Source organism: Pseudovirgaria hyperparasitica, assembly GCF_010093815.1.
Source record: "Pseudovirgaria hyperparasitica strain CBS 121739 unplaced genomic scaffold EJ05scaffold_10, whole genome shotgun sequence".
Lineage (NCBI taxonomy): Eukaryota > Fungi > Ascomycota > Dothideomycetes > Acrospermales > Acrospermaceae > Pseudovirgaria > Pseudovirgaria hyperparasitica.
Window position 1 is genome coordinate 1197012 of NW_022985558.1, and position 26445 is coordinate 1223456.

Consider the following 26445-nt stretch of genomic DNA (forward strand, 5'->3'; position numbering starts at 1 on the left):
GAAAAAGAGCAATATAAGGTGTAATTTGGTGCCAAACCGTCTGAGTTGTGTTAGCGACTACCATGGAAGTCATCATAGACGTGTCTTGAATTAAGGGTAAGAATGTTGCCCTTTTACCTCTAACCCAGAGTCTAAAGGCCGTGACGTAAAGCATAGAAAGATGGAAAAAGCCGGACCATGAGCCCAAATTCGATATGATATAGTGTGTACATAGTAGTCGATGGCATACCAAGCCACTCGACTCCATACCTACGCCTGATCTTATTCATTCTATTCAGATACCCTACTATGGAACCGAACTGTTACATACTCATCTAGATGCTCCAGACACCCTGCCACCGAAACGCTTCATGAACCAGCCACTGAAGCCCGAAAAAAATCGCCAACTCTCCTTCTTTCCAAGGAGGGATGCAAAGTAATGATAAGAAAAGAGAAGAGATCCTACAAAGTCATCAAGACGAGCTTCTAAAGCACGTCAGAGCGCGCCCAAAAATGAGTTCCCCATTTCCCAGGAAATATACTCGTTCGCTCCTGCCGGTGGCACCCAGCCGCCAGAAATGCCCCCTTGGGTGCTGTATGTGTAGTTTCCAAGGGTTTGAAACACGGGTGCAGTCGTTGTGGGAATGCTGTATTGCAATGCTGACATATGCTGCATCCGCGGATCATCTTCTGGGTGAGGCGGATGATTTTGGACTGCCTGGACCGGGTTATACGGCATGCGGTCATATGTGTGTCGTTGGGCATGGTCAAGCTGCTGCTGCTGATGGTGCTGATGATTATGTTGTTGTTGCTGCTGCTGCTGCTGTTGTTGTCTTTGTACAGCAGACATTGCCTCTTCGTGTTGTGCTACAGCGTGGAGGTATTGTGCTTTGATGGAGTCCATGATGCGTAATAAATGCTGCCACCAGAATACATGTGCGCCGGTGGGAGTGCTGACTTTGTTAACCTCTTCGAGTTTGGTGGTTATCAGATCCAGATAGCGCTCGAGTCTGATGATGTTTCTGGTGGTGCCAATGTTATATGAGGGTGAATGGTGACAAGTTGCCACTTTGCTGGCTAGGATAATGACGTATATGGCACCGCACCACTGGGTAGTGGTGAAGTCTACCAATGCTGAGGGCGGTGTTGCCAGGATGTGATCTAGACTTTCGCCACAATACTTTAGGCATTCTGAAAGCATCCGGGCGCGATTGATGGAGAGCTCGTGAAGTTTTGACGGAAAGTGAACGGCTATCTCCCGAGCGTAAGCCTGGAAGAGGTAGTACTCGAAAGTGAGTTTTGCTATAACTGATCAGCATCATAACTTTCGCATGAACCATAGCAATTCGAACGTACGGACGCCAGTTTTGGGATCTGGAGGTAGAAAACTTTTCCACTGGTCTAGCCGAGTCATCAGTGAGGCAGTGTATAGCTCCAAGTTCTCATCGCTTAGGATAGGACTCTGGTACTGGTCATAGTAGCCGTATTCCTCTGCGACAGTTGACAACATCCTTACAATCTCGAGGCGCATGACGATCTCTGGGTCGGTACGAGCATGTTTTTCGTCGGCTAACGACTGAGCACACGTACTGTAGTATGCTGAATAATTCATGAGAGGGGCTTTTCTTCGTAGCACAGCCCACCTGAAGAAAATAAGCAACCGAGCGTACTATCACAGTGGCCTCACGTGCTACTCACGTTGCTGTCAGATTGTACAATCCCAACACAATCCGTCGAGCTTCAGGAGACCAAAGTTCATTATTTTGGGGTGCGAGAGCCGGCTGCTTCGCCCAATGAGTCTCGACATTCATCTCCTGCGCCTCCGTGACTTGAGGTTTCCGGTTCAGACCAAGGTCAAGACACATTCCTACCGCTATCGATGCTAATCGGTACAGACTTTGACGGTCAGGCTTTACATGCCAATGACACCTATATAAGGTCAAAGGAATGTATAATAGCTGTAGCTGAGTACATACCACGACAAATAGACCATCAAACTCTGAAGAGCATCGAAGCTCTTTTGTCCGTCCACGACTGCATGAACAGTAAGTGTGTACAAGTACTCTCGCTCCAGAGGATCTTGGGATGGTGATGTCGAGCACGTAGCAGCAACAAACATTGATCGTAATAACAGAGGACTCGTTTCTCGAAGCTCGGCGAGTGTTACATTAGGGGGTAGCAGGACGTACGGGAATCGCACCGACATATCTTTGTACTTGTCAAGCAATTTCAGAGCCGCCTGCTCCGAGAGAAGAAGCTTGTCGATCATGTCGGGCCTACATGAGGGAGTGGTAGGGGCCGGATACGGATGATCTCGAACAGGGGGCAGTGGTGGATTAGCAGAGCCATGGATCTGCCTACTTGGAGCCGGTTCATCTCCATCATGTTTCGCATTCGCGGCTTGGGCGTTCGCTAGCAAAGTCATGATGCCTTCCATGTTCTGCTCCAAAGCTCCCACGCGACTATTGAGTACTGCATCATGAAAGGCATTAGCTTGAAACGAGGACTGCATATTACAGCCGATGCTGTGGTTAAGCAGTCTTTCATAGGAAGAAACCACTGGCATGGACAATCCAACTTACGGCGTCGCTTCTTCGGCCTCTCCGTGGTTTCTGGAAAGACACACTCTTCATTTGATCTCACACATCTGAGTAAACAACCGTTAGCGCACGAAACACGGCGAAAGTGAATCGACGTGATACGCCTGGCGTACCGTGCCGCATGTACAACGACCGGTAGTGACTGGTGGAGCTTACCGTTGGCAACGATTCGATTCTTCAGAACTCGGTCTGCAACTCATCTTTTTGCGTCTGCATCGTACGCACGCCTTATCGACGCGAGTGGGTGGCCCACTGGCCGGATTCGCTGCCATCCCAGCAGCGTCTACATTATTGGCGGACTGCCCAGAAGCAGAGGCTGGGGCGCTGCCATCCATTTCACGTGGCTTCTTGACGTAACGGACGGACATCCGGATCACGGGCCGAGCATCTCGCGACGGCCGGACATCAGCAATATCGGACGTCTAGGGCGGCGCGCGGGATAAACATGGACGAGCGAAATGATTGTTGGAAGTTTGCTGGAAAGTTACGGATGCCGGAGCTTTCAAGGCTTAGATGCAACCGTAGCGTGGGGCTCCTTTTGTGGAATCTTTTTTTTGGGTCCGACGCGCCCGCGCTGGTCTAGTATCAATACCCATGTCCTAATTTGCCAGCTATATCCGAATGCTATATACCTGACCACGTCACTTTTGCCTTCCTGCTACTGTATCGCAGTAGACATGGGCTGACCGCGCTTATTATGCTCGCTTGCACCTATCAGAGCTGCATGATCTGTCGTCATATAACTCACGTGATCTCAGTTTATTTGCGTCTGTTGTCTATTCGTTTCATGGGCTCGCACTGAATCTAAGTGCTGGTACAGTACTAATACATGATTGAAATCTGCATGTACACTACATATACATTCATTCAAGAGTTGAGACGGATCAATCCTTCATAGTGGTCTCATATCTTTTGCCCCGGAATGCCCACACGCCCCAATTCCCACAACTAATATCTTGCGGATCCAAATCGTTGATATCCCACCTCAGACTCCTGAACCGGTTCTCACCAGGTTCGAGAAGGATGTCCATCTCATTCCCACATTTCGATTTAATCCATGTCAGATCTCGCTCCATGTCCCACGCAGTGTAGCCAGTGACGATTATAGGAACCTTGGTAGCTAAGAGCTGAGGTATTGTGTCTTCCCATTCATGCGAGCTAGCTGGATGCCCTATGCCTGGATGGAACAGCATAAAACAATCAAAGTATGGATCGTATGGATAGAAGTGGTTGGCTTCGTGTAATGTGTGGTAGTAATCAACATATGTCGAGAATTTCATGTCCTGAGAGACACGATCCTCGATTATAGCGCCAAATGGATTGTGGGGTGTACGATCCGGTAAGGGATATTCGGCATCGCGGTTGGCCATTGCCTCCGGGCCAATGAAGATGATGTGAAAGGTGACGCGCGGAAATAGGTATGCAAGTTGCACCCAGGTATCGCGAGGGAGTGACGACTCTGCTCTTGCACCCAGAACGAATATGCGGACGGGTGGAGGTTTTGGTCGGATACCTTTGATACCCGGACCGCTGCCGTCCCGGGGCGGATGAAGAGTATAACGCAACGCTAGACCTTGATTAGTTCCTCTTTCCTAACAATGTGAGATTGTAGCATACCGCTAAAGCTCTTCAGCCCTTCTGGAGTCAGTCTACCTCCTTTCCTTATGTTATAGGGACTGAATTCATGCAGGACACTACCAATTGTGACTGGGTATGTTAATAATTTGGTGGTCTGTCGCATTGATCGCATGTCATCGATAGCCTTGAAATCCCTAGTGTAAAGCATCGTGTCCCAACTAGTCAGATTGACTAACTGTTCTTCCATCGTCGGACCGGGGTACTCGAACTCAGGGAAGTACCTCTCCGATCGTAAGTCATGATCATCCTCGTTGATCTCCCTCAGTGTATCGCAGATGTCCAAATGTTTTTCATATTCATCAATAAAGTGCTCTTCACAACAGGCAATGGGGATGCCACAATCTGGACACTCGTATCGGACGTGAGCTGGAAGAGCTCCACCCGATCGCGGCTTTGAGGCTTCCGGGTCACCAGGATTCTCCGCCATTCTAGTTGCGTTGTGGCTTGAGTGAGGACAGTATGCATGCTGCTTCATAAATGCCGCTCGGCGTCGGATATCGGGAGATGGAGAGCTCGAGAATGGGTGGAATAAATTGTCTGGGCGAAGTAGCGGGTTCATCTGTGGTCTGCGCTCCGGTGGCAGCTTGGAAGGAAAAGTTTCAACTTGAGCACTGGTAAAGCTGGTATTGGCATGGCCGGTGTATATGCCATCATTGGAAGTACTGGACGATGTCTTGAAGCCACGAATACCTATAGAGCGCGTGTCACCCTTTGACACTGATCGAGTGGAGGACTTGCGGATCGGATTAGAAAGACCGCGAGAGCTCTGCGCAGATACCCGGAGCCGTACGAGACAGCGCGAGCAAGTGTAAGGCACGCTCATGACCCTTGAAGATGCAACAGTGAAGGCAAACCTTCAGCGCAATTGGGTCGATAGCACGGTGGTTGACAGAAAATGAGCCTGGAATAAACGCGACGCGGCCCATCATTCTGCCGTGCCGGTGGAGCTCGGACCACCTGTGCGAAAACTTAAGGGTTTATCGTACCTCAGGAAACCAAAACAACAGCTTTCTTTGTGCTTTCTCATCTTTTTCCATCTCTCCGTCATATGTTTGAGCCAGGCGTACGGTTGGGCTTGGGCTAAATTCCCACTCTTTCTTTGTTGACATTCTCCGGTTCAAGATCTTTCGCGACGCGTAGCTCACGGAATTCACAATGGCGACCACATCATCCATGTTCATGTACTCGCTGAGTCTGGTGCCTTCGTCAGCGATCACGCAAGCCATTGTTGGACTTTTTGCGGGCACTAAAGAACAATTCATTTTGTCAGCAAGCGGATCACGTCTCATATTGTCGCGGTTAAACGCCAGCACCGGGAAGCTCGTCACTGTACTTTCTACTGATACCTTTAGCGTCATACGATCAATCTCGACGGTACGTCTAGCAGGAAGTCTGCTTGACTACATAGTCGTAACCAGTGACTCAGGGCGAATAACAATCCTGGAGTATATCCAGAAAGGGAACTTTTTCAAACGAATACACCTCGAGACATATGGCAAATCAGGTGTTCGACGTGTCATACCGGGCCAGTATCTCGCGGCTGACCCTAAAGGAAGGGCTCTCATGATTGCTTCAGCAGAGAAGAACAAGCTCGTATACGTCTTAAATCGCAATGTTAATGCCGAGCTTACAATTTCGTCGCCACTCGAGGCACACAAACACTACGCACTAGTGTTTGCACTCATAGGTGTCGATGTCGGATACGAGAACCCAATCTTTGCCGCTCTAGAGATTGACTACGAAGAATCAGATCAGGATCCTTCAGGTCGCGCATTCGAAGAACTAGAGAAGCACCTTGTCTACTACCAGCTCGACCTTGGTTTGAACCACGTCGTTAGGAAATGGACAGACACTGTTGATCGTACAGCAAACATGCTATTCCAGGTTCCTGGCGGCGAGGATGGACCCAGTGGTGTCTTGGTCTGTGCAGAGGAGTCCATCTCATATCGCCACATGGATGAAGAGGCTTTACGCATCCCGATCCCTCGACGAGGTGGTGCTACTGAAGATAGTAGACGGAAACGCTACATCACTGCTGGTGTCATGCACAAGATGCGGGGTGACTTCTTCTTCCTTCTCCAGACGGAAGATGGTGATCTTTTCAAAGTCAAGCTCATAACGGACGAAGAGGACCCGTCGAAGAAATCATTGTCCATCAAATACTTTGACACTGTCCCTTTGGCCACCGCTCTCATAATCCTCCGAAGTGGATTCCTCTTTGTGGCGAGTGAGACAGGGGACCACCGAGTGTATCAGTTTGAGAAACTTGGTGACGATGATAATGAGACGGAATGGACAAGCGACCAATTCTCAGCGGACTCAGATGAACCTATGAAGCCTGTATACTTCCAGCCTCGGGCGTACGAGAACATCACACCATTTGAGTCAGTCTCTTGCATGAATCCGATGACTGGATGCAGGGTCACGAATTTGACAGGCGAAGATGCACCTCAAATTTATACCGTCTCTGGACTCGGCGCCCGCAGTCAATTCAAGACCCTCCGACACGGTCTAGAAGTATCGGAAATAGTCGCATCAGATCTGCCCAACTACCCCTCTGCTGTTTGGACAACAAAGAAGACTGTCGCTGATCAGTACGATGCATATATTGTACTCTCTTTTTCTAACGCTACGCTTGTTCTTGCTGTCGGAGAGACTGTTGAAGAAGCCACAGACACTGGATTCTTGACGTCAGCTCCCACTATTGGTGTTCAGGTAGCGGAAGATTCAATCATCCAGATACATCCTCGTGGTATTCGTCAAATTCGCGCAAGCGGATCTCTGGAAGAATGGGAAGTACCGCAACATCGTACTATCGTCTGCGCTACGAGCAATGAGAAACAGGTTGTAGTCGCGCTTAGCTCTGGAGAGTTGATCTATTTCGAAGTCGACACCGATTCTGGCGGTCTAGGAGAATACGAGGAAAGGCCTCAGATGAGCGGCACTGTCACTTCGCTGAGTCTAGGTGACGTTCCTCAAGGGAAAATGAGGAGTCCATTCCTAGCTGTAGGCTGCGACGATTCCACTGTTCGTATCTTAAGCGTGGAACCTGAGACGTGCCTGGAAAGCAAATCGATTCAAGCTGTATCAGCTTCACCAACTGCGCTGATGATAATGGCCATGGAAGATTCATCGTCTGGTGCTATGACCTTGTATCTTCACATCGGTCTTTACTCTGGCGTTTATCTGCGCACCGTTGTCGATGAAGTGACTGGAGACCTTTCGGATACCAGAACCCGCTTCTTAGGTGCCAAGCCTGTCAAGCTATTCTCTGTAACAGTACAAGAGCAGCCTGCGATACTGGCATTAGCCTCTCGATCATGGCTGGGCTATTCTGACAATCAAAGTAAAGCCTTCCAAATGACGCCTTTGAGCTATACCCCGTTGGAATTTGGTTGGAATTTCAGCAGTGAAGTTTGCACCGAGGGGATAGTTGGTATCGAGGGTCAGAGTGTCCGGTAAGTTATTATCTCTTGTCTCTTTGCTAACCAACATGATGAGAACTCTGAACCTACTGCTCTGTCGCAAATGGGGATAAAGAAGAAAAAATTCCAATTGTTCCTTCTGACGTTGGTCGTCGTCATCGCCTTTAACATCCTCTCTCTTTGATGATCCCATGTTAACGCTGCGGCTAGGATCTTTACTGTCGACCGACTAGAGGAAAACATGATACGAGAGGCCATCTCGCTGGCACATACCCCACGCGCATTTGTACAGAATCCTGAACAAGCCTTGTTTTACGTTGGCGAGGCCGACTATAACACACTGTCGAAAGCGTCCAGAGCGAAGCTTCTGGCAGACGAAATGTCCGACCAAGATCGGCTACCAGCTGAGGAGTTCGGCTACCCGCGAGCAACGGACCACTGGGCATCTTGCATTGAAATTGTGGATCCGATAGAGAAAAAAGCAGTATTGGAAACGATCCACTTGGAGGGCAACGAAAACATCTGTAGCATCACTGTCGCGGCGTTTTCAAGTCAGGACGACGAATCATTTCTGGTAGTCGGTACCGGTGTGGACGTGAAAGTCTTACCGCCCTCATCAAAGGGTGGTTATATTCATATTTATCGCTTCCTTGATGAAGGAAGGTCTCTGGAATTCATCCACAAGACTAAAGTTGAAGAGCCACCCCTTACACTTCTTGGCTTTCAAGGTCGCCTTCTGGCAGGTGTTGGAAATACGCTGCGAATCTACGAACTGGGAATGAAACAGCTGCTTCGCAAATCACAACTACCCAAAGCTGTGCCGCGGAAATTAGTTGGGCTCACGACCCAAGGCTCACGAATCATATGCTCTGACATTCAGGAGAGCGTGACGTACGTGGTGTACAAATATGCGGACAACCGGCTGATATCGTTCTGCGACGATGCTTTCGCCAGGTGGACCACTTGCACTACCATGGTGGATTACGAGACAGTGGCCGGTGGTGACAAGTTCGGCAACGTATGGCTTGTACGATGCCCATCCAAAGTGTCAGAGGTGGCAGATGAAGAGGGCAGCGGAGCACATTTGGTTCATGAAAAAGGCTACCTTGGCGGTACATCCCACAGACTGGACCAGCTTGTGCACAACTTTACACAGGATATTCCAACGTCAATACAAAAAGTTTCGTTGGTCGCGGGCGGACGAGACATCATTCTATGGGCTGGATTTCAGGGTACCATAGGCCTACTTATTCCATTCGCATCACGCGACGACGTCGATTTCTTTCAAAAGTTGGAGATGGAGATGAGAAGTGTGGATTCGCCGTTGACAGGTCGCGATCATCTTATATATCGATCCTACTATGTTCCTGTCAAGGGGGTAATTGACGGAGATCTGTGTGAGCGATTCTCGATCCTCAAGCGGGAAGTCAAAGAGAGGATAGCTGGTGAGCTTGAGCGTACGGTCCGGGAGGTTGAGAGGAAGATACAGGACATGCGTACGAGACACGCGTGGTAGTGTGATATCACGATGTAATTATAGCAAAACGAGATGAAGACGAGCAACAAGCTCTGTGATGACTGAAGAAGTATCGGCTGCCAAGCCACGAAATGACATAGCATGCGTAATGTTTAGCTCTGTCGCCGAACTGAATTGAATTTGCATCGAGCATTGATGCATGCTTTGTTGATGTAATCATAATACCCAACATCCAATGTATGGAGACGGGCGGATGCTGATGTCATAGCTTTGTCTTGCAATTACACGGAGTACGGTGGATGCACAGCACGGCAATGCACAGCGGAGGAGCATGTGCACAAAGCTACGCGCTCGCACAAAGACACGTGCATCTGAGTTCTGACTATATATAATTTGTATGGTCGTTCAGACAACGGAGATATAGGACACACTATTAAATGATATCTCTATGATACTGGAGGTGAGTACTAGTTAGTAGACGAATGCCAAGCGGGTGGCGAAGGGGCGCTTGACTACTCGCGGCCCGCTAATCAGCCACCAGACTTGCTTGAGCCCTCGGGCGCTTGTGTGCTCTGATCCATGAGACTTGACACTTGAGACTCCTCCCTCCAGCCCTTCGTCACGCTTGAAACACCTTCCAGCTTCAACCCCCAATATCGTCTGTCTGGCCCTTACGCCGCCCTTTTCCCTTTACATTCTTCGCCTCAATACCTCACCCATTTCCATCTTCTTTCTCCGTCTCAATCTACTCCACTCGTGCGCGCAGGCCGCTGTGCCTCTCTCTCTTTCCTTCCCCTCTTGCTTAGATATCATCAAGCCTGTCTGCAACCCAAGGGAGCGCTATCCGTACACTCGACCTTTAACGATTCCGAAGCTCTGTGAATACCAAGATAGTGCCACGATCGCTCATACCAAGCAACTAGGACTGGATCATCACACGAGGACGATCCGCTTCAGGCGGCAGTTGGGCCTCTGCCGGAACCTCTGATAACACTGTCGCATAACAATATGCGCTTCTCAACACACACAACTCTCGTGCGGTCCTACCGACCAGCTCAACATGAACCATCCTCTCCTCCAACGATGTTCTCGAGTCCGGAAAATATGCAAAACACATATAACGAACCGATCAGGATAGGGCATGAATCCATCAGTTCTACTGGCAAAGGCATCCTTATTGGCATGCTGACCGCCTTTGGGACTGCGACTTTGGCCGGCATCTTCATCGCTCTTGTCTACTTCTTCCGCTACACTCGTCCGGGCCGTATCTTCTTAGACCGAATAGGCAGACCCGGTGAATACGATGACGAGCAGGCTTTTGCCAAAGAAGAGGCGGAAGCTTTGGAAGAAATGGATGATATGCAACGAACAGAGTACCTGAGGGCGAAAGGTATGTTGCTCACAGAAGATTCAAGGCGAAACAGACACTGATATTTCTTTCACTGCAGCATTTATACAAGCGAATCCTCCCGAATCTGTCCAGACCGACATCTCTTTATCACAATTTTTGGCAATACAGGAGAAGGGAGTCTCTGCGTGGGAATTCGAGCCAGAACTAGAAATCGCAAATTGTTTTGTTGAGGGTCGAACCGAGATTGAGTTCTTCGACTCGGAATGCTGCGTTCAAAGTAACCTGCCGATCCCCAAGCAGAACGAGGTATACTATTGGGAGTCCAAGATATACGATAAGCCTGAATCGACCACTATAAGCATTGGCTTGACCACCAAGCCGTATCCATTGTTCAGGTTGCCAGGTCAGTAATTCCTTCAATTTATCGCTATTCAGCAGACCTTAACCATTTTTAGGCTCTCACAAGCAGTCTGTTGCATATACTTCTCCTGGATCTCGTCGATATAATCAGCCTTTTACCCCTACCGCGTACGGCCCCGCATTCGTCCAGGGCGATGTTATTGGTGTAGGTTACCGTCCTCGGACTGGCACCGTCTTCTTCACTCGCAATGGTAAAAAGCTTGATGATGTCACGCACGGACTCAAGACGCAGAACTTTTTCCCAACTGTCGGGGCCAATGGTCCATGCCAAGTCCATGTCAACTTTGGTCAGATGGGTTTCGTTTTTATCGAAGCAAACGTCAAGAAGTGGGGCCTTGCGCCAATGACCGGTAGTCTTGCTCCGCCACCTCCATATGGTAGTGAGCAAGGCAGCATCCTCCTAGAAGGCGGACGAGAAGGAGTCAGGGAAGGGATGGGCTTATCTGGATTCAACTATACCCATGGCCGCAGCGCCAGTGCACAAATGCGTCTTGGATCACGCCATCCCACCTCACCTGGCCCACAGCGCAGTCCAACGGATATCTCACTTACTCGTTTCAGCATCGTGGACGAACAAGAAGGTGGCAGTGAGGCTGGCGAAGGAACGAGTGAATTCTCTGGCTACGACCAAACGGAGGTTGGACTCGGTCTACAAACAAATTTCTCGCCATCACGATTACCAGCCGGCGAAGCACCTCCGGAGTATGAAAGTCCAGACAGCACTCCTGATCGAGAACGTCAGATACCGTTTGGCCAAAATCGACGCTCAAAGCCTCGGGAGGATGATAGGCAGCGATTACTTCCACCGATCCCGAGCTACGACGCTGCGGTCGCACAATCAAACCAAAGCAATCGTGGCCGGAGTAGTACACGATAAATCTTTCATTGCATCCTTCACTATCATTTACGATCATCATAACTTTTAGCGTGCGTTTGGGGTCTCATCCGATATCAAGAATTTGCTTTGTGGGCTGAGGCGTGTGTCCTGGGATAGTATGATCTTACGGAGAGCGGTCTGTGTCTGGGTTTTTTGGCTTGGGTTTGGACAACTGCGACGAATTGATATCCCTAAATACCTGGATGAGGTGAGAAGGTAACGAAAGGCGAGGATGCGAAAGATTAATTGCATTTGTACTTGAGATCGGACTAACGAGTCGCACCATACACGCTCAACTTATATTTACGTACTATGAACAATAATCAACAACGCGTTCACTATAACAAAGCTCAGCGATCTTGTAATGCGACATGTAGCATTTCGAAATCCTTGACGGTTCACTTTGCAGTCTTGGTACAAAAGTGATAGTATGCCCACCCGATACCAAAGCGGAAATGATCGACCACCGCGATTTTTATGTCTCAGGCTTTTACCATATAAGTCAGGAAGCGGTCTTAAATCACGAGCAATTTAACTCTCTTTGCTGATCAAAAACAACGACCGTCATGCATGCTGCACTGTCGTACTAGTTTATTCCCGTGTAGAAATACTCGGATCGTGTGCGCGACACCGAGACACTCAAGGATGCCAATCTCTGCAGAGTCGTCGCACGAAGCGCCGCCGCCGCACAGCCTAGATCCAAGAACCGCATCACAAGAAGAGGAAGCACAATATGCAAACGACGACGACGACGACGACAGCAAGGACATTGCCCTCCAAGTCGTCGGCGACCATGCACAGGCCATTGACCCGGACGTCGAAAGGCGCGTTGTTCGCAAGATCGACTTGTTTCTCATCCCGGCCATGATGATGGGGTATGGACTTGTGTATTACGATAAGGTGAATATGCCCTTTTCCTTCTTTCCCCTTTAATTCCCCTTTTTTCAAGACCCTCCTTGAAGCCGACTGTGTCTGGGTATTGTATACACACGTAAACCTCCCCTAGCATCATCATCATCATCATCATCATCATCATCATCATTAACAAAGCCACATCCACAACTCCCAGGCCATCCTCGGCTCCGCCGTCCTCTTCGGCATGACAACAGACCTACACCTCACAACCACAACCACCACCCCCAGCACCACCACCACCACCACCGCACCCGCAACAACAACCTCCACCACACGCCTCTCCTGGGCAACCTCGCTCTTCTACATCGGCATGCTAGCAGGCCTATACCCGACCACGCTCGCGCAGCAACACTTCCGACGCGCACACGTACTGTGCCTCCTCGTCGTCCTCTGGGGCACAACATGCATGCTGACCGCCGCCGTGACGACGTACCAGGGTCTCTACGCGCAGCGATTCGCGCTCGGGTTCGTGGAGAGCGGCGTGCCGACGGGGTTTATGGGCGTGATAGCGGGGTTCTACACGCGGCGGGAGCAGGCTGTGCGGCAGAGTTTGTGGGTGAGTAGTACGGGGTTGTTTACTGTTTTGGGGGGCGGGATGAGTTATGGGTTTGCGCAGGTAGGGGGGAAGGGACAGGAGGGCGGGGTGAGGGGGTGGCAGGGGGTGTATTTGATGGCTGGTGGGGTGACGGTTTTGTTTGCGGGGTGGTGTTTGGGTGTGCCGGAGGGACCGGGGCGGGCTTGGTTTTTGAGTGTGGAGGAGAGGAGGACGGGGGTGGAGAGGTTGAGGAGGGGGATGATGGGGGTGGGGTGTCGGCGGATTAAGGGGGTGCAGGTGAGGGAGGCGGTGTTGGATGTGAAGGTGTGGTTGGTTGTTGTTATGATGGCTTCTGCGTAAGCGCGTGGTTTTTGGAGATGATGGTGGATGGGATGTGCTGACTGTTGCGTAGGTACACGATTAATGGGGCAGTTGCGGGCTTTGGGCCGTTGATTGTTTCGACTTTTGGGTATACGCCGCTGGAGTCGATACTACTTCAGTTTCCCTTGGGGACATTGTGTTTCATCAGCATTCTGGTGTCTGGGTACCTGAGCACTCGGTTCAAGAACGTCATGATTCCGATCCTTCTGCTCAATACCGGACCGGTCATCGCTGGGTGTATAACCATCTGGAAATCCTCGTGGGAGCCGCCACGGCCAGTAGGTCCAGTAATCGGCTACACGCTCATCGGGACGTTTGGCGCCGTAGTAAGCCAAATAATCGTGCTGGGCATGTCAAATGTGGCAGGCCAAACTAAGAAGAGTATCATGGCGGCCGCCATATTCGTAGCATACTGCGTTGGGAATATTGTCGGACCTCAGCTGATCAAGAGCGAGACAAAGGCTCAGCACTACCCTGAGCTGTGGACTGGACTGATAATATGCTACTGCATTACTGTTGCTGCTACTCTCGCTCTTTGGTTCGTAATGTGGAAGGAGAACAGAACGAGAGATGCGCACGCACAGAGAGCTGGGCAGTCTTACAATGATGACGAGCGTGATAAGCTCGCTTTTCAGGACTTGACAGACAAGCAGAACCCATACTTTCGGTATGTATGGTAGGGTAGAGGTAGTCTCCAGAAATCTTTATTCCACGACTGCTGGCTGTGGCTTGGTCTGGGTGGCCAGCCTCGCCTCTCTCCTTGAATCTTCTTGCTTTGCGTCGACGTTTTGTAGGAAATCCATACGCGCAAGGTAGCCTTGCTTGGATTTTCCATACTCGTCCAATTCATCTGCAATTCCTTCTTTGTCCACGAACCCAGCCCAATCGAGTCGCGACTTGTCGACCGTGTTGACTTTCTGCGCTTTAGGATCGAGAACTCTGACTTGCTGTGGTGGCTGCGGAACAATGCCTGCTTGATCGGTTCCAGCAACGGGTGCTCTTCGTGGCCAGAATCGCTGGTACTTGGGATCCAGATTTTTTACGTAGCCAGTCGGGTTCGGTTCAAAGCGAGATGGACGCTTCGGGGGCCGAACAACAGGTGGTGGCCCTTCTACGACTTCATCCGGACCATTGGAGTCAGCATTCTCCTTTTCCGAGTCATCCTTCTTATCCTCTTGCTGAGATAGGTATAGCTTCGCTTCTTTTGAAGATTTCAGTACTCGCTTCTCTTCCGTGTGAACTTCCCCGGCAAACCTATACGTCCGCTTGACAGTCATATAGTCATCACTATCCTCGACATTCACCGGTTTATCATGAGCCTTGCCATCCTCGTTCTCCGAAGCGACCTGCTCGACGGCTCGACCCACAGGCGCACTCGACAATCGTGCCCAGACGGATTCGAGATCAATAGTAGCACCGTCAACCTTTGCCAATTTCCGATGCTCTTTCTGTTCAGTCCGTCTCTGAGCCCGTGTTTTGATCAAGCCTCCTTCGCCGCCTTCATCGTCGGAGAAGACCACAATGTCGTCGTCATCCCCCCCGGCTTCTTTAGAACCCTTCTTCCTCTTCTTTGTTGCCTTGCGTCTAGCTTGTATGGTGGCCTCGTCGCCAGAGTCTAGTTCGGCATCATTTTTCCGCTTCTTGCTTTTTGCAGACGGTTGATTCGCAGCAGCTTCGTCCTCGGAAGAGCTCGAGACATCATCTTGAGGTGCGCTATCCGGATTGAAGTCTTCATCGGAAGCGGAGTCATATTCATCTTCGCCTTGAGCAGCATCAAGTGCTCCACTCAGCTTTTCGTCGCCTGCCATGTAGATTAATAGCTAACCTTCAAGAGAAGATAATTACGCGCCGGGAGACCTAGAACGCGACTGTCCGTAATGTTGCCGGCTCCTTATAATTCACTATGGAGCAAGATAAAGCTGTGAACTGCTGCTTGAGCTTTGATGCACAGGGTGTCTCACCTACAGTGATCATACATTTGGATTCGATAAGCAAGTCACCATGCACGGCAGACAATGAACATACTGCGAGGTCTTGTGTAGTTCGTGCTCCATCCCCTTCAAAAGCAGCAGACCTTGCCCTGAACTGTTGGTTCGTAGCACGGTCCAGCAGGCTGTTTTCTCTATGACGTAGTACCGCGACTCTCCGTAGCTGGGTAATAGTAGCTTCCAGACTACGACAAGCGTTCATATACTGTCAAGTTTCTCTCCATACTGTCTTGAAGCCAACCGTCGCAGCTCTTCAATCTCAGTCACGACATAGCTCATACATACTCTCCACTGACATCTCCGGTCGTATAACAAACCGCAATCATGTCCATCGACACATTCGCCGCCCTGCGTCGTCATCCCAATCACTCCCTGGCCGACACAGCCACAAAGCACCTCGAGAACGACCTCAGCCAGCAAGACCGCGATGTGTTGACCAATGCTGCTAAAAAGGTATCCACACACGCGACAGTTGGCTCGGTGGTTGGTCTAGGCCTGGGCCTCTTTGCTGCGATTCGTTTGCGCCAGAACAGGTTGGCTTTGTTCAAGTCATTCAGAGCAGCCGAGAAGCCTGTTCAGATTGTCTTTGAGGGTGGTCGGACAGGTAAGTGCCATGTCTCAGTTTCTGTGTTGGACAACAAATTGACGGCTCTGTAGAACCAGTACCTGATCTTACGCCACTATTGAAACCTACACCTCTCGGAGACATTGCAACGTACTTGTTCTTCTCAGCTGGAGGAATTTTCGTGGGCGGGGAGACGGGATTCTTAACGGGCTCCTATGCAGGGTCGAAAACGATAACAAAGGATCCAGAGACTAGACAGCGGGTTGAGGAGGCATTCAGGAGATTCAGGGTGGACCTGGTGAAGCAACAGCTGGACGAACTGGAGAAGGGCAGTAAGACTGGCTTAGCTGGGCTGGGAGCAGGAGATGTAACTGAAAAAACAGGAATGGGCGGATTGTGGTGAATAGTTCGCATTGTATTGTTGACTTGGTACAGGCACAATGGCGCGCGGGAAAAGAGCAATGCTTTAATGATTCATAAGTGATGAACATACATAATTCATGTTTATACACAACTCAAAGAGATTTCACCTTATTCCACGTCGCAAACAGGCCAGGCGTAAACATCTTGATCTTCACTAGCGCACGAAGAGCACTGCCCCACTTTTTAAACTCCCCACCTCGAGCTCCAAGCTCCCTCACATTAACAACCAACAACACCCCGCAAGAAACTTCACGTTTTCCAAAGCACTTGCAAATATCTCTGAATCTCTACCTCGCTTCTATACTCCCAAACCTCTACACATCTGCTGTCCAATCATGTCTGAACGTACCGCATTTCGTGGTTCCTCGCGTGGTCATCGTGGAGGCGGCGATCGCGGTGATCGCGGTGACCGTGGTTCGCGCGGCAGTTATCGAGGCGGGCGCGGCGGCGGCGCACACAATTACGAAGAGAAAGAACGCCCCAAGAAAGAGAACATCTTGGACCTATCGAAGTACATTGACAAGGATATCAATGTAAAGTTCAATGGCGGACGCGAGAGTATGTGAACCCTTGAGTGAAGATTGTCCCAAACAGGAGCACAGGAGCTAATTTGTGTGTTCACAGTCAAGGGAAAGCTCCGAGGTTTCGACGGTCTCATGAACCTAGTTCTTGACGATGTTTGGGAGACACTTCAAGGTACGGCGAACCATTCTGTAGATGCCGCCATGAGCGGCATGTCCCTGAGTATCACACCCTCCACTCACTCCAAGTCATGCTCCCATTGTTTCATGCCCATACACGCACACGCAATCTTCATAGATCTACTATATTCTCTGACACCGCACTAGACGAGCAGGGAAAACCAGCCAAGCGCTTCCTCGGCCTCCTGGTGGCGCGCGGCACTCTCCTCACCATCATCAGTCCCTGTGATGGTAGTGAGGAGATACAGAATCCCTTCGCGCAGGAGGATGACGACGATTGAGCCCACAACCCACCACCACCACCTCAACACGTCACACCCCCGAACGAACTTAACCGACGCTCCTCCAACGACCAGAAGGTAAATTATTGGGCATGTAGCGAGGAAGGCGGATTGGGGCGCTGCCAGGTGGGTGTAGAGGCCTCTAGGTAGTGCCTCTACAGCCCACCTTCAGCTGTATCATCAAGATCCCAGTTGGGATATCACCGCCGCGGGGGCACCACTGGTAGCAGAAATGAAAATTTACGTTCGTGCTGCCCAAAAAGTATCTCCGCTATCCTGATATTGTGAAATGGTCACTGTTCGTGCTGCAGTGAAAAATTCACAACAAGTCAATCCTCAAATAATCCTAATTTCTCGTTCGAGTTGAGGTATTTCTAGGCTGATAAGTAGGCATAAATATTCGTATAAGGTTGGCGTTTCGGCGTCTTAACCTGTCAGATTACCTTGATTCTGTCACCCATTCTCGTATCTCGCCATCGCTTTCCACTTCGACAGCTTCAGATTCGATACCGTACGGATTAAACATTATACGAGTTGACCTCGTCATATCATTATCTTCGTCTAGTATTGGAAGTCTAGCCATTTTGGCCCGTGGGACAAGCGTGAGTATTCATCTCATGTTTGACAACAAGCAGTTCCGAACCGGTGGGCAACGTTCGATAGAAATATCCACGTAGAGATAAAGTGGTTATACGATGTTGGCTAAGTTGAAGTATCAGTATCTAGTCCAGGATCAACCAGTTCGGGCCTGGTATGCAGTTTGATGACTCCGTATCATGAAGCTGAAGAGTGGATGAGACACGATGACATTCATAAGATCTTCAAAATAAGCTACACAACCATACATCGTAAGAGACTCTCTACACGCCAGAACCCCAACTATCCGTACAACCATAACGCACAGCAATGCAAAATATCCCCAAATCACCACCTCACAAGTCAGCCCCCTCACACTATCCACACTCACACCAAGCCCAGCCAACAAGTTCCAGCCACCTAATAAGGCGGCGGCTGCGGAATCGGCCCACTCGTCCTCGGAAACTGCGGCGCGGCCATCTCGACACTACTCGCATCCTGCCACTCCGCATCCTTAGTCTGCTTACGCTTAGCCAGCTGTTCGGCGATCCAGCCGACGACAGTCAGAGCGACCGTGATCCCCTGGAGCAAGAAGATCACGAGCGTAGTATACAGGGCGAATTTCTGCAAGAATTTTAGTCATTGAGCACGAGAAGGCGGAAGCAGGGGGGCCGGGAGGGCTACATACGCTTTCAGTGCACAACTTCGGGAAAGCGGCGTTGCTGATGTCGCTTGGCGCCTTGACGCTGACGCTGTCGTCTCGGGCGCCGAATTTGCATGTCCATGTCTGGATGGTGTCGACGTCGGGGGAATTGTGGTTGAGCACGTGGGCAAGGGCGACGGCGCTGATAGTGAGGAATGCGGAGGGCAGGACGGTGCAGAGTGTGATGAAAGCGCGGAATGTTGGGCGAGTGGCGAGGTTGAACTGGTGCCATGTGAGCATATATTCTCCCCTTTGTTTTATGTCTCCAAGACGTACGTTTGGAAGAAAGGAAATGACCAGATAGACGGCGTTCAGGAGCATAACGACCACGGCGGATCCGAGAAGCATCTTTGTGCCATTGACGTCGAAGTGGTCGCTCCATAGTGGCGCCCACCATGGATTGAACTCATGTTGCTTGTTGAATACGCTGAGAGTGTGTGCGGAAGTGCCGAGAACAGCGATTGCAAAGACGAGTGTGAGGCCAGTCAGAACCAGCTGTGCAATGCGAAAATACGATGTGTTCATCATGATTGATGTTGGAGATAGACGATCAGAGAATGCTGAAGGAGAGATAAATATCAAATATGTATATTGAATGAATGAAGTTAGACCCTTGAAGAGAGCTGTTCGAGGGAGAAGGGGAAGATAGAGACCAAACACCAGTTTAATAGTCCACGTCTATTCTTACAACGAACGAAGTTTGAATACAACTGCGGCAACTGTGACTTTAAACACCAAGCAGCCCATGGTTTCCGGATATTTGAAGTAGCATAGCAGCAGTGACCACACCCACTCTCCAAAAATACCTCCCAGTCCCTGTCGATACCTATCTTATGAGCGCGTAGAGGTATCGAAAAACCCGACGATCCCTTTAGCAGATGCCAGGATCTATCCGCCGTCAAGTAGCTGCCAGGCACAGCGCCATACGAAAGTCCATGATTCCCACACACGAGAAGCAGGATCAAGGCGCTAATTTCCGTAGTCCTGCATAGATGCCTCAAGGCCTGCGAGAGGGCCTGCGGATAGAACAGCGCAACTTCGAATCAGAAGATGTACTCTCCACGACAGGTGGTCGAGAAACGGGTGACGGCTCGAGCCTTGCAGCATGACACACAAAGGCAGACGAATACGGAGGTAGATTCAACCGCTGGCTGTTTTTAGAATCCTTGTCCCGCATGCTTGCCGAAACGCTGCAGGGCTGCAGGTACTTGCAAAGCTGGTTTGCGGCGCAGTGATAGGTTCATGAGCTCTAAGCGCCCAGAACGCGCTAAGGCCGCGATGCTTCAAACGACTCCTCTCGAAATCTGGCCTTCGAGATGCACATGAACCACTCAAATCCTGTCGAACCATTCGCGGGAAAAATCAAATCGTGACTCTATGCCGTCGCCGAGTGGATCTCACGATTCACTTCGACTTCTTCTGATGACCTTCGCTTATGCATCACAGCGGTCATCCCTGGCGAGCGTCGCCATGGCTACACGGAGAACATCTTCGTTCTACGATCGGTGCAAGTAGCAGAAGGATATTGGCGCTCGTGAAAACTTGGTACTCTTGATGCAGTCCTCAAACTCTGGCATACAAAATGAAAGACCACCTGAGCGTATGTGTAGTGGCCCATACCATTATACGATAATCTTGCAGGTCACCTTTAGCACAACTGATTCGCCAGGCCCCCGGTTGAAATCCATCTCTTCTCCTTCAAGGACTCTTTACCTTTTCTTCTCTTGGCTACCTGGAGAGGGTGCTCTCTTTCCCATCTTTCGTCTGCCTTATATGCGTCGATTGCAATTTCGAGATCATATTCAGCCTGTTGTAGATACAGAAGAGCGACATCGTATTCGGCGACCTTACAGGCAACCATCCATTTCCGAACTTTGCTCTTTCGTAGTTCCTCTTCTTCGCCATGAATGGGGCGCGGACTCAGGCTCACCCCACCTTTGTAGAATTCACCAGGTATGAGGACAGCTCTTCGGGCTGGTAGTAGATGATCAGTGAAAACGCTGTTCTTCCTCCTCAGAGCCTCAGCTGGGACTCCATATCTGAGCGATAACGACGCTATGGTATCTCTATCGTGGTCTACAAAATGTAACACATCATCTGCAGGACTATCGCCCTTCCAGACCTTCTTTCCAGATACATCCATGACATTCTCCCCTTCCGAATACGGAGGTGGCTGTTCTTCAGAATCATATCTTGGGTTGGGGAGTGATGGTGGCGAGTAGGCAGGTGGATCGCGCAGGCCTTGTGGGAGAATAGATGGACCGGTAGTAACTTGACAGAAAGGACAGTACGATGCGAATCTTGGGTTATCCGTTATGCATCGCACGCAAATGATACGCGTGCAGCACTGTAATCGCCGTTCGAACTGAGCGGGCTTCTCCGTCTTCTCATCATAACTTGGCGGGATAGTTGACAGCAAGGACGCGCAGGTGCAGCAGACTTCTGGATTCATGTTGAAAGTCTTGCTGAGGATTTGAGTGGGAGTAAGTACTAGGGGCAGAGTAATATAGGAAGGTAGAGAGCATCTGCACTTCGGACGCCATAAGCCCTGATCATCACTTCGTTTATGTCATTGAAACGATGCGTCGGCTGGTCGGCGTTTGGATGTGGAGAGTCCGCACCTACCTGGTGATGCCAAGACTTCTGGCCGAAGTGGGCCCACCTCGCTTAAGCGAACACCACCAAATTTGCTTCGCAGCAGTCTCGAAATATCTAACCGACAACGATCACAACGACCCTCAACAGTACGTTCATACTCCCCGCCTTCGAGGTATGTTTACCTTCGATTACCGAGTGCCCTTCAGGTAGCCTGGGAGGGCAATCAACTGTCCAGCAATTCATATTGCATGTCCAGTTGATACGCATCTCCCTATGCGACAAGAGCTGAAGAACCCTTCTCGACTGAAGGGCACTCTTTGTGCTCTAGGCTTCTGGAGGCTAACGTAATATCACCAGATACCTCACTCGCAACTCGCCACTGAGAATCTCATCACATCGCCAAAATGGTCAAGACAAGTGTGCTCAACGATGCGCTCAAATCCATCAACAACGCCGAGAAGGCCGGCAAGCGCCAGGTCCTGATCCGCCCATCCTCCAAGGTCATTGTGAAGACTTTGACTGTCATGCAAAAGCACGGTATGGGCACACTTTCTCATCATCCCTTCCCCCTTCCTCAATCGGGCTGATAACTAGGCAACGGTTTCGTTCTCCTACGATCTTTGCCCTTTAAGTGCCCGAAAGAATAAACTTTCTGTGATGATCTTACACTCTGTCGTTCATTACTTGCTGCGTTCAGTGTTTAAATTGTCACAATATACTGACATCACTTCCAGGATACATTGGTGAATTTGAGGAAATCGACGACCACCGCAACGGCAAGATCGTCGTCCAGCTTCTTGGACGTCTGAACAAGACTGGTGTTATCAGCCCCCGCTACAACGTACAGCTAGGTGACCTCGAGAAGTGGGTTGTCAAGCTCCTTCCGTCCCGTCAATTCGGATACATCGTCCTCACGACTTCCGCGGGTATCATGGACCACGAGGAGGCCAGGAGAAAGCACGTCGCCGGCAAGATCTTGGCTTTCTTCTACTAGAGTATCTGTCGCTAGGAAATGTGAAAATATGCTATGTTGATAGAGCTGGTTGGAGTGACAGAGTGCCGAACGCGTATGAACGGCGTTCTCAAAATCAAAAAGTCTTACACATCCGAGACAAACCAATTTTGCCGAAGATATCCATGCTCAAAAAGAAGAGCTTCTTTTCTAATCTTACCCATGCAATGTGCCTGTGAACTGCCATAACATATCTGCATGTCGACTCGTATTCGTTACTAGCTTGTCCCTATAAACAGCCTCGGTTCGGTGTATATGAACCCCTCGTACATGGTACCTCATCGACGTCTGCACCCAAGAGCTTCAAATGCAAAATCGTTCCGCTCGCCCTCAACACCATCATCCAGCCCTTTGACTTCATTCGCGCTCACGGTACTATGTTAGAAAAGATCTATGTCGTTCGACATGGAGTAAGTCCTCCGTATTCTGGCGCTTTCCGTGTCCGTCAATCTTGTAATCATCTCAGTAATTAATGCTACTGCAGTATCGCTCCAACTGGGTCGTCAACTCGACTACTGGCGAATACACCTCCAGTGTACGCACACCCACGGGCATTGCCGCCGACCCACCTCTCGCCGGCTACGGCGAGATCCAAGCCCGCGAGCTTGCCACGCACCTCACCAGCATCCAACCTCCCGTCGACGTGATATTCTCCTCGCCATACTACCGGTGTCTCCAGACGCTCTCGCCCACAGTCACATCTCTTCGCAAATCAAGGCAACAAGACGTTCGCGTGCGCATCGAGCATGGTCTCGCAGAATTCTTCGGCCGCGCCCACTTCACCCATCCACGACCCGCGGCACTCGACGTCTTGAGCACACACTTCGACTTCATCGACCATGGGCACACGAAGTTCATTGAGAGTAGTGTGTATGGCGAGAGCATAGAGGCGCTGCATGCGCGGCTGGCGTATACCTTGCATAGGCTGATTGAGATGCTCGATGCTGAGCAAGGTGCGCCGCGCACGCTGCTGATTTGTAGCCATGCCGCGAGTATGATTGCGATGGGGCGGGTGCTGACGGGGCGTATGCCGGAGGATCCGAATGAGGAGGACTTTCGGGTGGGAACTTGTAGCTTGAGTGTTTATGAGCGACGGGCAGGGCAGGGACAGGAAGGGGTCGAAACGTGGGATGAGAGTCGACCGGAGGCTGTGCCGGAGTTGGACTGGCAGAGAGGTAAAGGAGTCGGTGGAGGGTGGAATTGTGTTGCAAATGGAGATTGTAGTTTCTTACAAGGGGGCGAGGAGAAGACATGGAGGTTTTCAGGGGACGAGAGTTTTCTGAAGGATCCTAATGCGTATAACGAGAAGATGAACCAGGAAAAAGAAAAGGCAACGGGAGCTTCAAGACTATAGAGGCATGCTTTAAAGATAGAACACTCAGGCAATGATACCCAGTATACATTTCACGATTGGACTGTATTGCAAATCACGAGGCGCGATGATGAACGTCATGGTATTGGTCGTTATTTATGACCTTAGTAACGTAGACCCGATGCAGGAACATGCAAAATAAGGAAGTCGCTTCCGTGCCCTTAAGCCCATGTTCGCCAATGAGTTTTTCTACACCTTAATTCATCCCCTGATCCCAATTTCATCTAACCCTGGGTGAGAGCCCTTCGGGTACGAACACCGCGCTGGCGGGAGCTAAGATGTGCTTGCTCACGGGCAACGACATTCGGTGCCTTTTGGATAACTTCCTCGCCCTCCGTAAGGATCAGCTCGATGTGGCAAGGGTTCGACATGTAGGGGTTAATCTATTGACCGTGTTAATCGTGCAACACACCCACGAGTCTGATTGATATTCAACATACACGACCGTGTGCACGGTATGTGCGTCTCCTCTGCTTAGGTGCCTGGTTGACCTGGATGTGCTTCACGACGAGATTGCTGGTGTCCAGACCCTTGGTATCGGCGTTGGCCTCAGCGTTCTTAAGAAGTCCAAGAAGGAACTCGGCAGACTTAACGGGCCAGCGAGCCCTGGAAACACCGAATTGCTTTCCTGTAGAACCATAACGTCAGCTATCCGTCCTTGTAACATATGCCAAGCCATATCATTCCAAATCCAAGCATTTCTACCCAGAGAAAAGTATTCAGCCGCAAAACAGCTTTTCTGCCTTCTTGAAGAGATTCCGTCCTGTAACGTACCCTGAGCACAACGTCCAGTACCGCCGGCATAGCGTCTCATTGGGATAGCCTCCTTCTGCTCGGTGACGTTGCCCAGGTAGGCGAGGGCGCGCTGAAGCTTCAAGCCATTGATGGCCTGGGCAGTCTCACGAGTGTTCTTGTAGGAGACACGGAGGTAAGAGCCGCGAGCGCGAGCGCTCTTTGCGTTGTCGATTTCAGTCGCAGCGTAGCGGACCTGCGGTGCAGACTTTTGTTAGCACTCCATTGCATCGCAAAGACAGTTCGGTCGATGCATCGAGTGCATGGCGAAGAATCCGAGCTCAAAGATTCGGGGCAACTCACCATCGTGGCGGCTGTGGGTGATGAGTCCTGTGGTAATGTTGTCGTTAGTACGGTCGGTCGCTGAGGTTGAAGTTCGAGATCGAAAATGTGCAGAGGTGGTGTGGCTGTCGTGTGATTGGTTGAGCAAGCGACCGGCAAAACTACGCCGAAAACGCCGACAAAATAGTTTTTCGAGTGAGAAACTTCAGAGCTTCCGTAGCTCAGTGTGCTCCGTCTACGCCCTCGCACTCAACACAATTCAACTAAAAGTCTGCAGACTTGATATACGACACCCTACGCAAAGTTATACTTTGGTTCATCGACTAAGCACGCAATCTTCGAAATCGACACTAGCGTACACTAGGAAAAAATGGCATTTACACCAAGAGGCGGAAGAGGAGGTGGTGATCGCGGCGGACGCGGTGGATTTGGAGGCCGTGGAGGAGCCCGAGGAGGAAGCCGTGGAGGTAATCGAAATTCTACCAATGCGCTCGGAGAGGACGCAATTATGCATGCGCCGAAGCAAGCGTGCCTCATAAGAAGAACTCCGCTAACAGTTTCACAGGCTTTGGAGGCGACCGTGGCGGCCGAGGTGGTGGCCGTGGAGGCGGCCGTGGAGCTCCAAGAGGAGGTGCTCGCGGTCGCGGTGCCCCTCGTGGAGGTGGACGAGGTGGTGCTGGTGCCAAAGGTGGCCAGAGAGTCGTGATCGTATGTGCCCTGCATGAAGCTGCGCCATCATTTCACTAATAGCATCGTAGGAGCCCCATCGTCACGCAGGTGTTTTCGTCGCCCGTGGAAAAGAAGATCTCCTCGTGACTCGCAATCTGACACCTGGCGAATCTGTCTACGGGGAGAAGCGCATTTCAGTTCCCAGCTCAGAGCTTTCTGGCGTCAATGGCGCCACTGACCCAGATGCTCCTGTGACACAAGTCGAATACCGTGTGTGGAATCCTTTCCGCAGTAAGCTGGCTGCTGGTATCCTCGGTGGTATCAACGACATTTTTATGCGCCCCGGTTCGAAGGTTCTATACTTGGGTGCCGCCTCTGGTACCTCTGTATCTCACGTCGCGGATATTGTTGGCCCCGAAGGCACTGTTTTCGCTGTCGAGTTTTCTCACCGCTCAGGCCGTGACCTGATCAACATGGCCACCCATCGTACTAATGTCATTCCTATCGTTGAGGACGCCCGCCATCCTCTCAAGTACCGCATGCTTGTTTCCATGGTCGACTGCATTTTTGCCGATGTTGCCCAGCCTGACCAGGCCCGTATCGTCGGTTTGAACGCACATCTATTCTTGAAGGTCGGTGGGGGTGTCATTGTCAGTATCAAGGCAAACTGTATCGATTCCACAGCCGCTCCGGAGGCTGTTTTCGCGAAGGAGGTCGCGAAGATGAGGGAAGAGAGGATAAAGCCATTGGAGCAGCTCACTCTAGAGCCTTTCGAGAGAGACCACGCCATGGTCTGCGGTATCTACCAAAGATCTTCCTCGTAAAAGCGACGTATCTAGTTTCTCTTTTGGGTTTATTATGGCATTTTTTGTTCGGGAATGGTGT

The 26445-nt window shown here is 50.6% G+C and overlaps 14 protein-coding genes across 14 annotated transcripts; 8 read left to right on the forward strand and 6 right to left on the reverse strand.

Annotated features, from left to right (window-relative positions):
- Positions 1-180: 180 nt before the first annotated feature.
- EJ05DRAFT_511906 (uncharacterized protein) lies at positions 181-3083 on the reverse strand. Its single transcript, XM_033748280.1, has 6 exons — positions 2736-3083; positions 2562-2626; positions 1956-2451; positions 1678-1908; positions 1336-1622; positions 181-1281 (listed from the first exon to the last, which is right to left on the reverse strand). The coding sequence occupies exons 1-6, from the start codon at positions 2945-2947 to the stop codon at positions 476-478; spliced, it is 2097 nt and encodes a 698-aa protein (XP_033599629.1). The 5' UTR covers positions 2948-3083; the 3' UTR covers positions 181-475.
- Positions 3084-3463: 380 nt separating this feature from the next.
- On the reverse strand, positions 3464-4776 carry EJ05DRAFT_440528 (uncharacterized protein; the record flags this gene model as incomplete). Its single annotated transcript, XM_033741936.1, has 2 exons — positions 3464-4146; positions 4197-4776. The coding sequence occupies 2 exons, from the start codon at positions 4774-4776 to the stop codon at positions 3464-3466; spliced, it is 1263 nt and encodes a 420-aa protein (XP_033599630.1).
- Positions 4777-5223: 447 nt separating this feature from the next.
- On the forward strand, positions 5224-9310 carry EJ05DRAFT_511908 (uncharacterized protein). The gene is made up of 2 exons (XM_033748281.1): positions 5224-7675; positions 7853-9310. Exons 1-2 carry the CDS (start codon positions 5373-5375, stop codon positions 9156-9158), a joined length of 3609 nt encoding a protein of 1202 aa, XP_033599631.1. The 5' UTR covers positions 5224-5372; the 3' UTR covers positions 9159-9310.
- Positions 9311-9709: 399 nt separating this feature from the next.
- Positions 9710-12116, forward strand: EJ05DRAFT_454186 (SPRY-domain-containing protein). Its single transcript, XM_033742443.1, has 3 exons — positions 9710-10509; positions 10568-10873; positions 10926-12116. Exons 1-3 carry the CDS (start codon positions 10128-10130, stop codon positions 11765-11767), a joined length of 1530 nt encoding a protein of 509 aa, XP_033599632.1. The 5' UTR covers positions 9710-10127; the 3' UTR covers positions 11768-12116.
- A 1378-nt stretch (positions 12117-13494) lies between these two features.
- EJ05DRAFT_477399 (uncharacterized protein) lies at positions 13495-14290 on the forward strand. The gene is made up of 2 exons (XM_033744241.1): positions 13495-13569; positions 13626-14290. Exons 1-2 carry the CDS (start codon positions 13563-13565, stop codon positions 14276-14278), a joined length of 660 nt encoding a protein of 219 aa, XP_033599633.1. The 5' UTR covers positions 13495-13562; the 3' UTR covers positions 14279-14290.
- On the reverse strand, positions 14291-15658 carry EJ05DRAFT_58089 (BCNT-domain-containing protein). Its single transcript, XM_033749777.1, has one exon. It carries the CDS (start codon positions 15404-15406, stop codon positions 14303-14305), a length of 1104 nt encoding a protein of 367 aa, XP_033599634.1. The 5' UTR covers positions 15407-15658; the 3' UTR covers positions 14291-14302.
- On the forward strand, positions 15571-16685 carry EJ05DRAFT_477400 (uncharacterized protein). The gene is made up of 2 exons (XM_033744242.1): positions 15571-16190; positions 16244-16685. Exons 1-2 carry the CDS (start codon positions 15911-15913, stop codon positions 16552-16554), a joined length of 591 nt encoding a protein of 196 aa, XP_033599635.1. The 5' UTR covers positions 15571-15910; the 3' UTR covers positions 16555-16685.
- A 362-nt stretch (positions 16686-17047) lies between these two features.
- On the forward strand, positions 17048-17535 carry EJ05DRAFT_428336 (LSM-domain-containing protein; the record flags this gene model as incomplete). The annotated part of the gene is made up of 3 exons (XM_033741525.1): positions 17048-17132; positions 17199-17287; positions 17428-17535. Coding segments are annotated over 3 exons (282 nt in total), but the record flags the coding sequence as incomplete, so codon positions are not given.
- Positions 17536-18552: 1017 nt separating this feature from the next.
- Positions 18553-19363, reverse strand: EJ05DRAFT_487153 (uncharacterized protein; the record flags this gene model as incomplete). Its single annotated transcript, XM_033745593.1, has 3 exons — positions 18553-18756; positions 18821-19057; positions 19112-19363. 3 exons carry the CDS (start codon positions 19361-19363, stop codon positions 18553-18555), a joined length of 693 nt encoding a protein of 230 aa, XP_033599637.1.
- An 885-nt stretch (positions 19364-20248) lies between these two features.
- Positions 20249-21470, reverse strand: EJ05DRAFT_58163 (uncharacterized protein). Its single transcript, XM_033749778.1, has one exon. It carries the CDS (start codon positions 21285-21287, stop codon positions 20484-20486), a length of 804 nt encoding a protein of 267 aa, XP_033599638.1. The 5' UTR covers positions 21288-21470; the 3' UTR covers positions 20249-20483.
- Positions 21471-21560: 90 nt separating this feature from the next.
- On the forward strand, positions 21561-22550 carry EJ05DRAFT_477404 (ribosomal protein S8). The gene is made up of 3 exons (XM_033744243.1): positions 21561-21605; positions 21791-21970; positions 22168-22550. The coding sequence occupies exons 2-3, from the start codon at positions 21838-21840 to the stop codon at positions 22425-22427; spliced, it is 393 nt and encodes a 130-aa protein (XP_033599639.1). The 5' UTR covers positions 21561-21605; positions 21791-21837; the 3' UTR covers positions 22428-22550.
- Positions 22551-22614: 64 nt separating this feature from the next.
- EJ05DRAFT_58277 (phosphoglycerate mutase-like protein) lies at positions 22615-23856 on the forward strand. Its single transcript, XM_033749779.1, has 2 exons — positions 22615-22855; positions 22930-23856. Exons 1-2 carry the CDS (start codon positions 22823-22825, stop codon positions 23797-23799), a joined length of 903 nt encoding a protein of 300 aa, XP_033599640.1. The 5' UTR covers positions 22615-22822; the 3' UTR covers positions 23800-23856.
- EJ05DRAFT_477406 (60S ribosomal protein L17) lies at positions 23808-24978 on the reverse strand. Its single transcript, XM_033744244.1, has 4 exons — positions 24913-24978; positions 24592-24805; positions 24258-24445; positions 23808-24200 (listed from the first exon to the last, which is right to left on the reverse strand). Exons 1-4 carry the CDS (start codon positions 24913-24915, stop codon positions 24042-24044), a joined length of 564 nt encoding a protein of 187 aa, XP_033599641.1. The 5' UTR covers positions 24916-24978; the 3' UTR covers positions 23808-24041.
- Positions 24979-25261: 283 nt separating this feature from the next.
- On the forward strand, positions 25262-26384 carry EJ05DRAFT_440652 (Fibrillarin; the record flags this gene model as incomplete). The annotated part of the gene is made up of 3 exons (XM_033741942.1): positions 25262-25358; positions 25457-25599; positions 25650-26384. 3 exons carry the CDS (start codon positions 25262-25264, stop codon positions 26382-26384), a joined length of 975 nt encoding a protein of 324 aa, XP_033599642.1.
- Between the last annotated feature and the right edge of the window lie 61 nt (positions 26385-26445).

What these genes read in the sequence shown, in the direction of transcription:
- EJ05DRAFT_58163 (XM_033749778.1), bottom strand. Translation starts at nt 21,287, where the DNA reads ATGAATCCAGAAGTCTGCTGCACCTGCGCGTCCTTGCTGTCAACTATC.
- EJ05DRAFT_58089 (XM_033749777.1), bottom strand. Translation starts at nt 15,406, where the DNA reads ATGGCAGGCGACGAAAAGCTGAGTGGAGCACTTGATGCTGCTCAAGGC.
- EJ05DRAFT_454186 (XM_033742443.1), top strand. Translation starts at nt 10,128, where the DNA reads ATGCGCTTCTCAACACACACAACTCTCGTGCGGTCCTACCGACCAGCT. An exon ending in AGAGTACCTGAGGGCGAAAG is followed by an intron (nt 10,510 to 10,567) that starts GTATGTTGCTCA and finishes CTTTCACTGCAG; the next exon opens with CATTTATACAAGCGAATCCT. An exon ending in TCCATTGTTCAGGTTGCCAG is followed by an intron (nt 10,874 to 10,925) that starts GTCAGTAATTCC and finishes AACCATTTTTAG; the next exon opens with GCTCTCACAAGCAGTCTGTT.
- EJ05DRAFT_477406 (XM_033744244.1), bottom strand. An exon ending in TACTGGACGTTGTGCTCAGG is followed by an intron (nt 24,446 to 24,591) that starts GTACGTTACAGG and finishes ATGGTTCTACAG; the next exon opens with GAAAGCAATTCGGTGTTTCC. An exon ending in CATACCGTGCACACGGTCGT is followed by an intron (nt 24,201 to 24,257) that starts GTATGTTGAATA and finishes CACGGTCAATAG; the next exon opens with ATTAACCCCTACATGTCGAA.
- EJ05DRAFT_511908 (XM_033748281.1), top strand. Translation starts at nt 5,373, where the DNA reads ATGGCGACCACATCATCCATGTTCATGTACTCGCTGAGTCTGGTGCCT. An exon ending in ATCGAGGGTCAGAGTGTCCG is followed by an intron (nt 7,676 to 7,852) that starts GTAAGTTATTAT and finishes CGCTGCGGCTAG; the next exon opens with GATCTTTACTGTCGACCGAC.
- EJ05DRAFT_511906 (XM_033748280.1), bottom strand. Translation starts at nt 2,947, where the DNA reads ATGTCCGTCCGTTACGTCAAGAAGCCACGTGAAATGGATGGCAGCGCC. An exon ending in GAATCGAATCGTTGCCAACG is followed by an intron (nt 2,627 to 2,735) that starts GTAAGCTCCACC and finishes TTGTTTACTCAG; the next exon opens with ATGTGTGAGATCAAATGAAG. An exon ending in TTGTACAATCTGACAGCAAC is followed by an intron (nt 1,623 to 1,677) that starts GTGAGTAGCACG and finishes TATTTTCTTCAG; the next exon opens with GTGGGCTGTGCTACGAAGAA.
- EJ05DRAFT_477404 (XM_033744243.1), top strand. Translation starts at nt 21,838, where the DNA reads ATGGTCAAGACAAGTGTGCTCAACGATGCGCTCAAATCCATCAACAAC. An exon ending in GACTGTCATGCAAAAGCACG is followed by an intron (nt 21,971 to 22,167) that starts GTATGGGCACAC and finishes CATCACTTCCAG; the next exon opens with GATACATTGGTGAATTTGAG.
- EJ05DRAFT_477400 (XM_033744242.1), top strand. Translation starts at nt 15,911, where the DNA reads ATGTCCATCGACACATTCGCCGCCCTGCGTCGTCATCCCAATCACTCC. An exon ending in CTTTGAGGGTGGTCGGACAG is followed by an intron (nt 16,191 to 16,243) that starts GTAAGTGCCATG and finishes ACGGCTCTGTAG; the next exon opens with AACCAGTACCTGATCTTACG.
- EJ05DRAFT_58277 (XM_033749779.1), top strand. Translation starts at nt 22,823, where the DNA reads ATGTTAGAAAAGATCTATGTCGTTCGACATGGA. An exon ending in TCTATGTCGTTCGACATGGA is followed by an intron (nt 22,856 to 22,929) that starts GTAAGTCCTCCG and finishes ATGCTACTGCAG; the next exon opens with TATCGCTCCAACTGGGTCGT.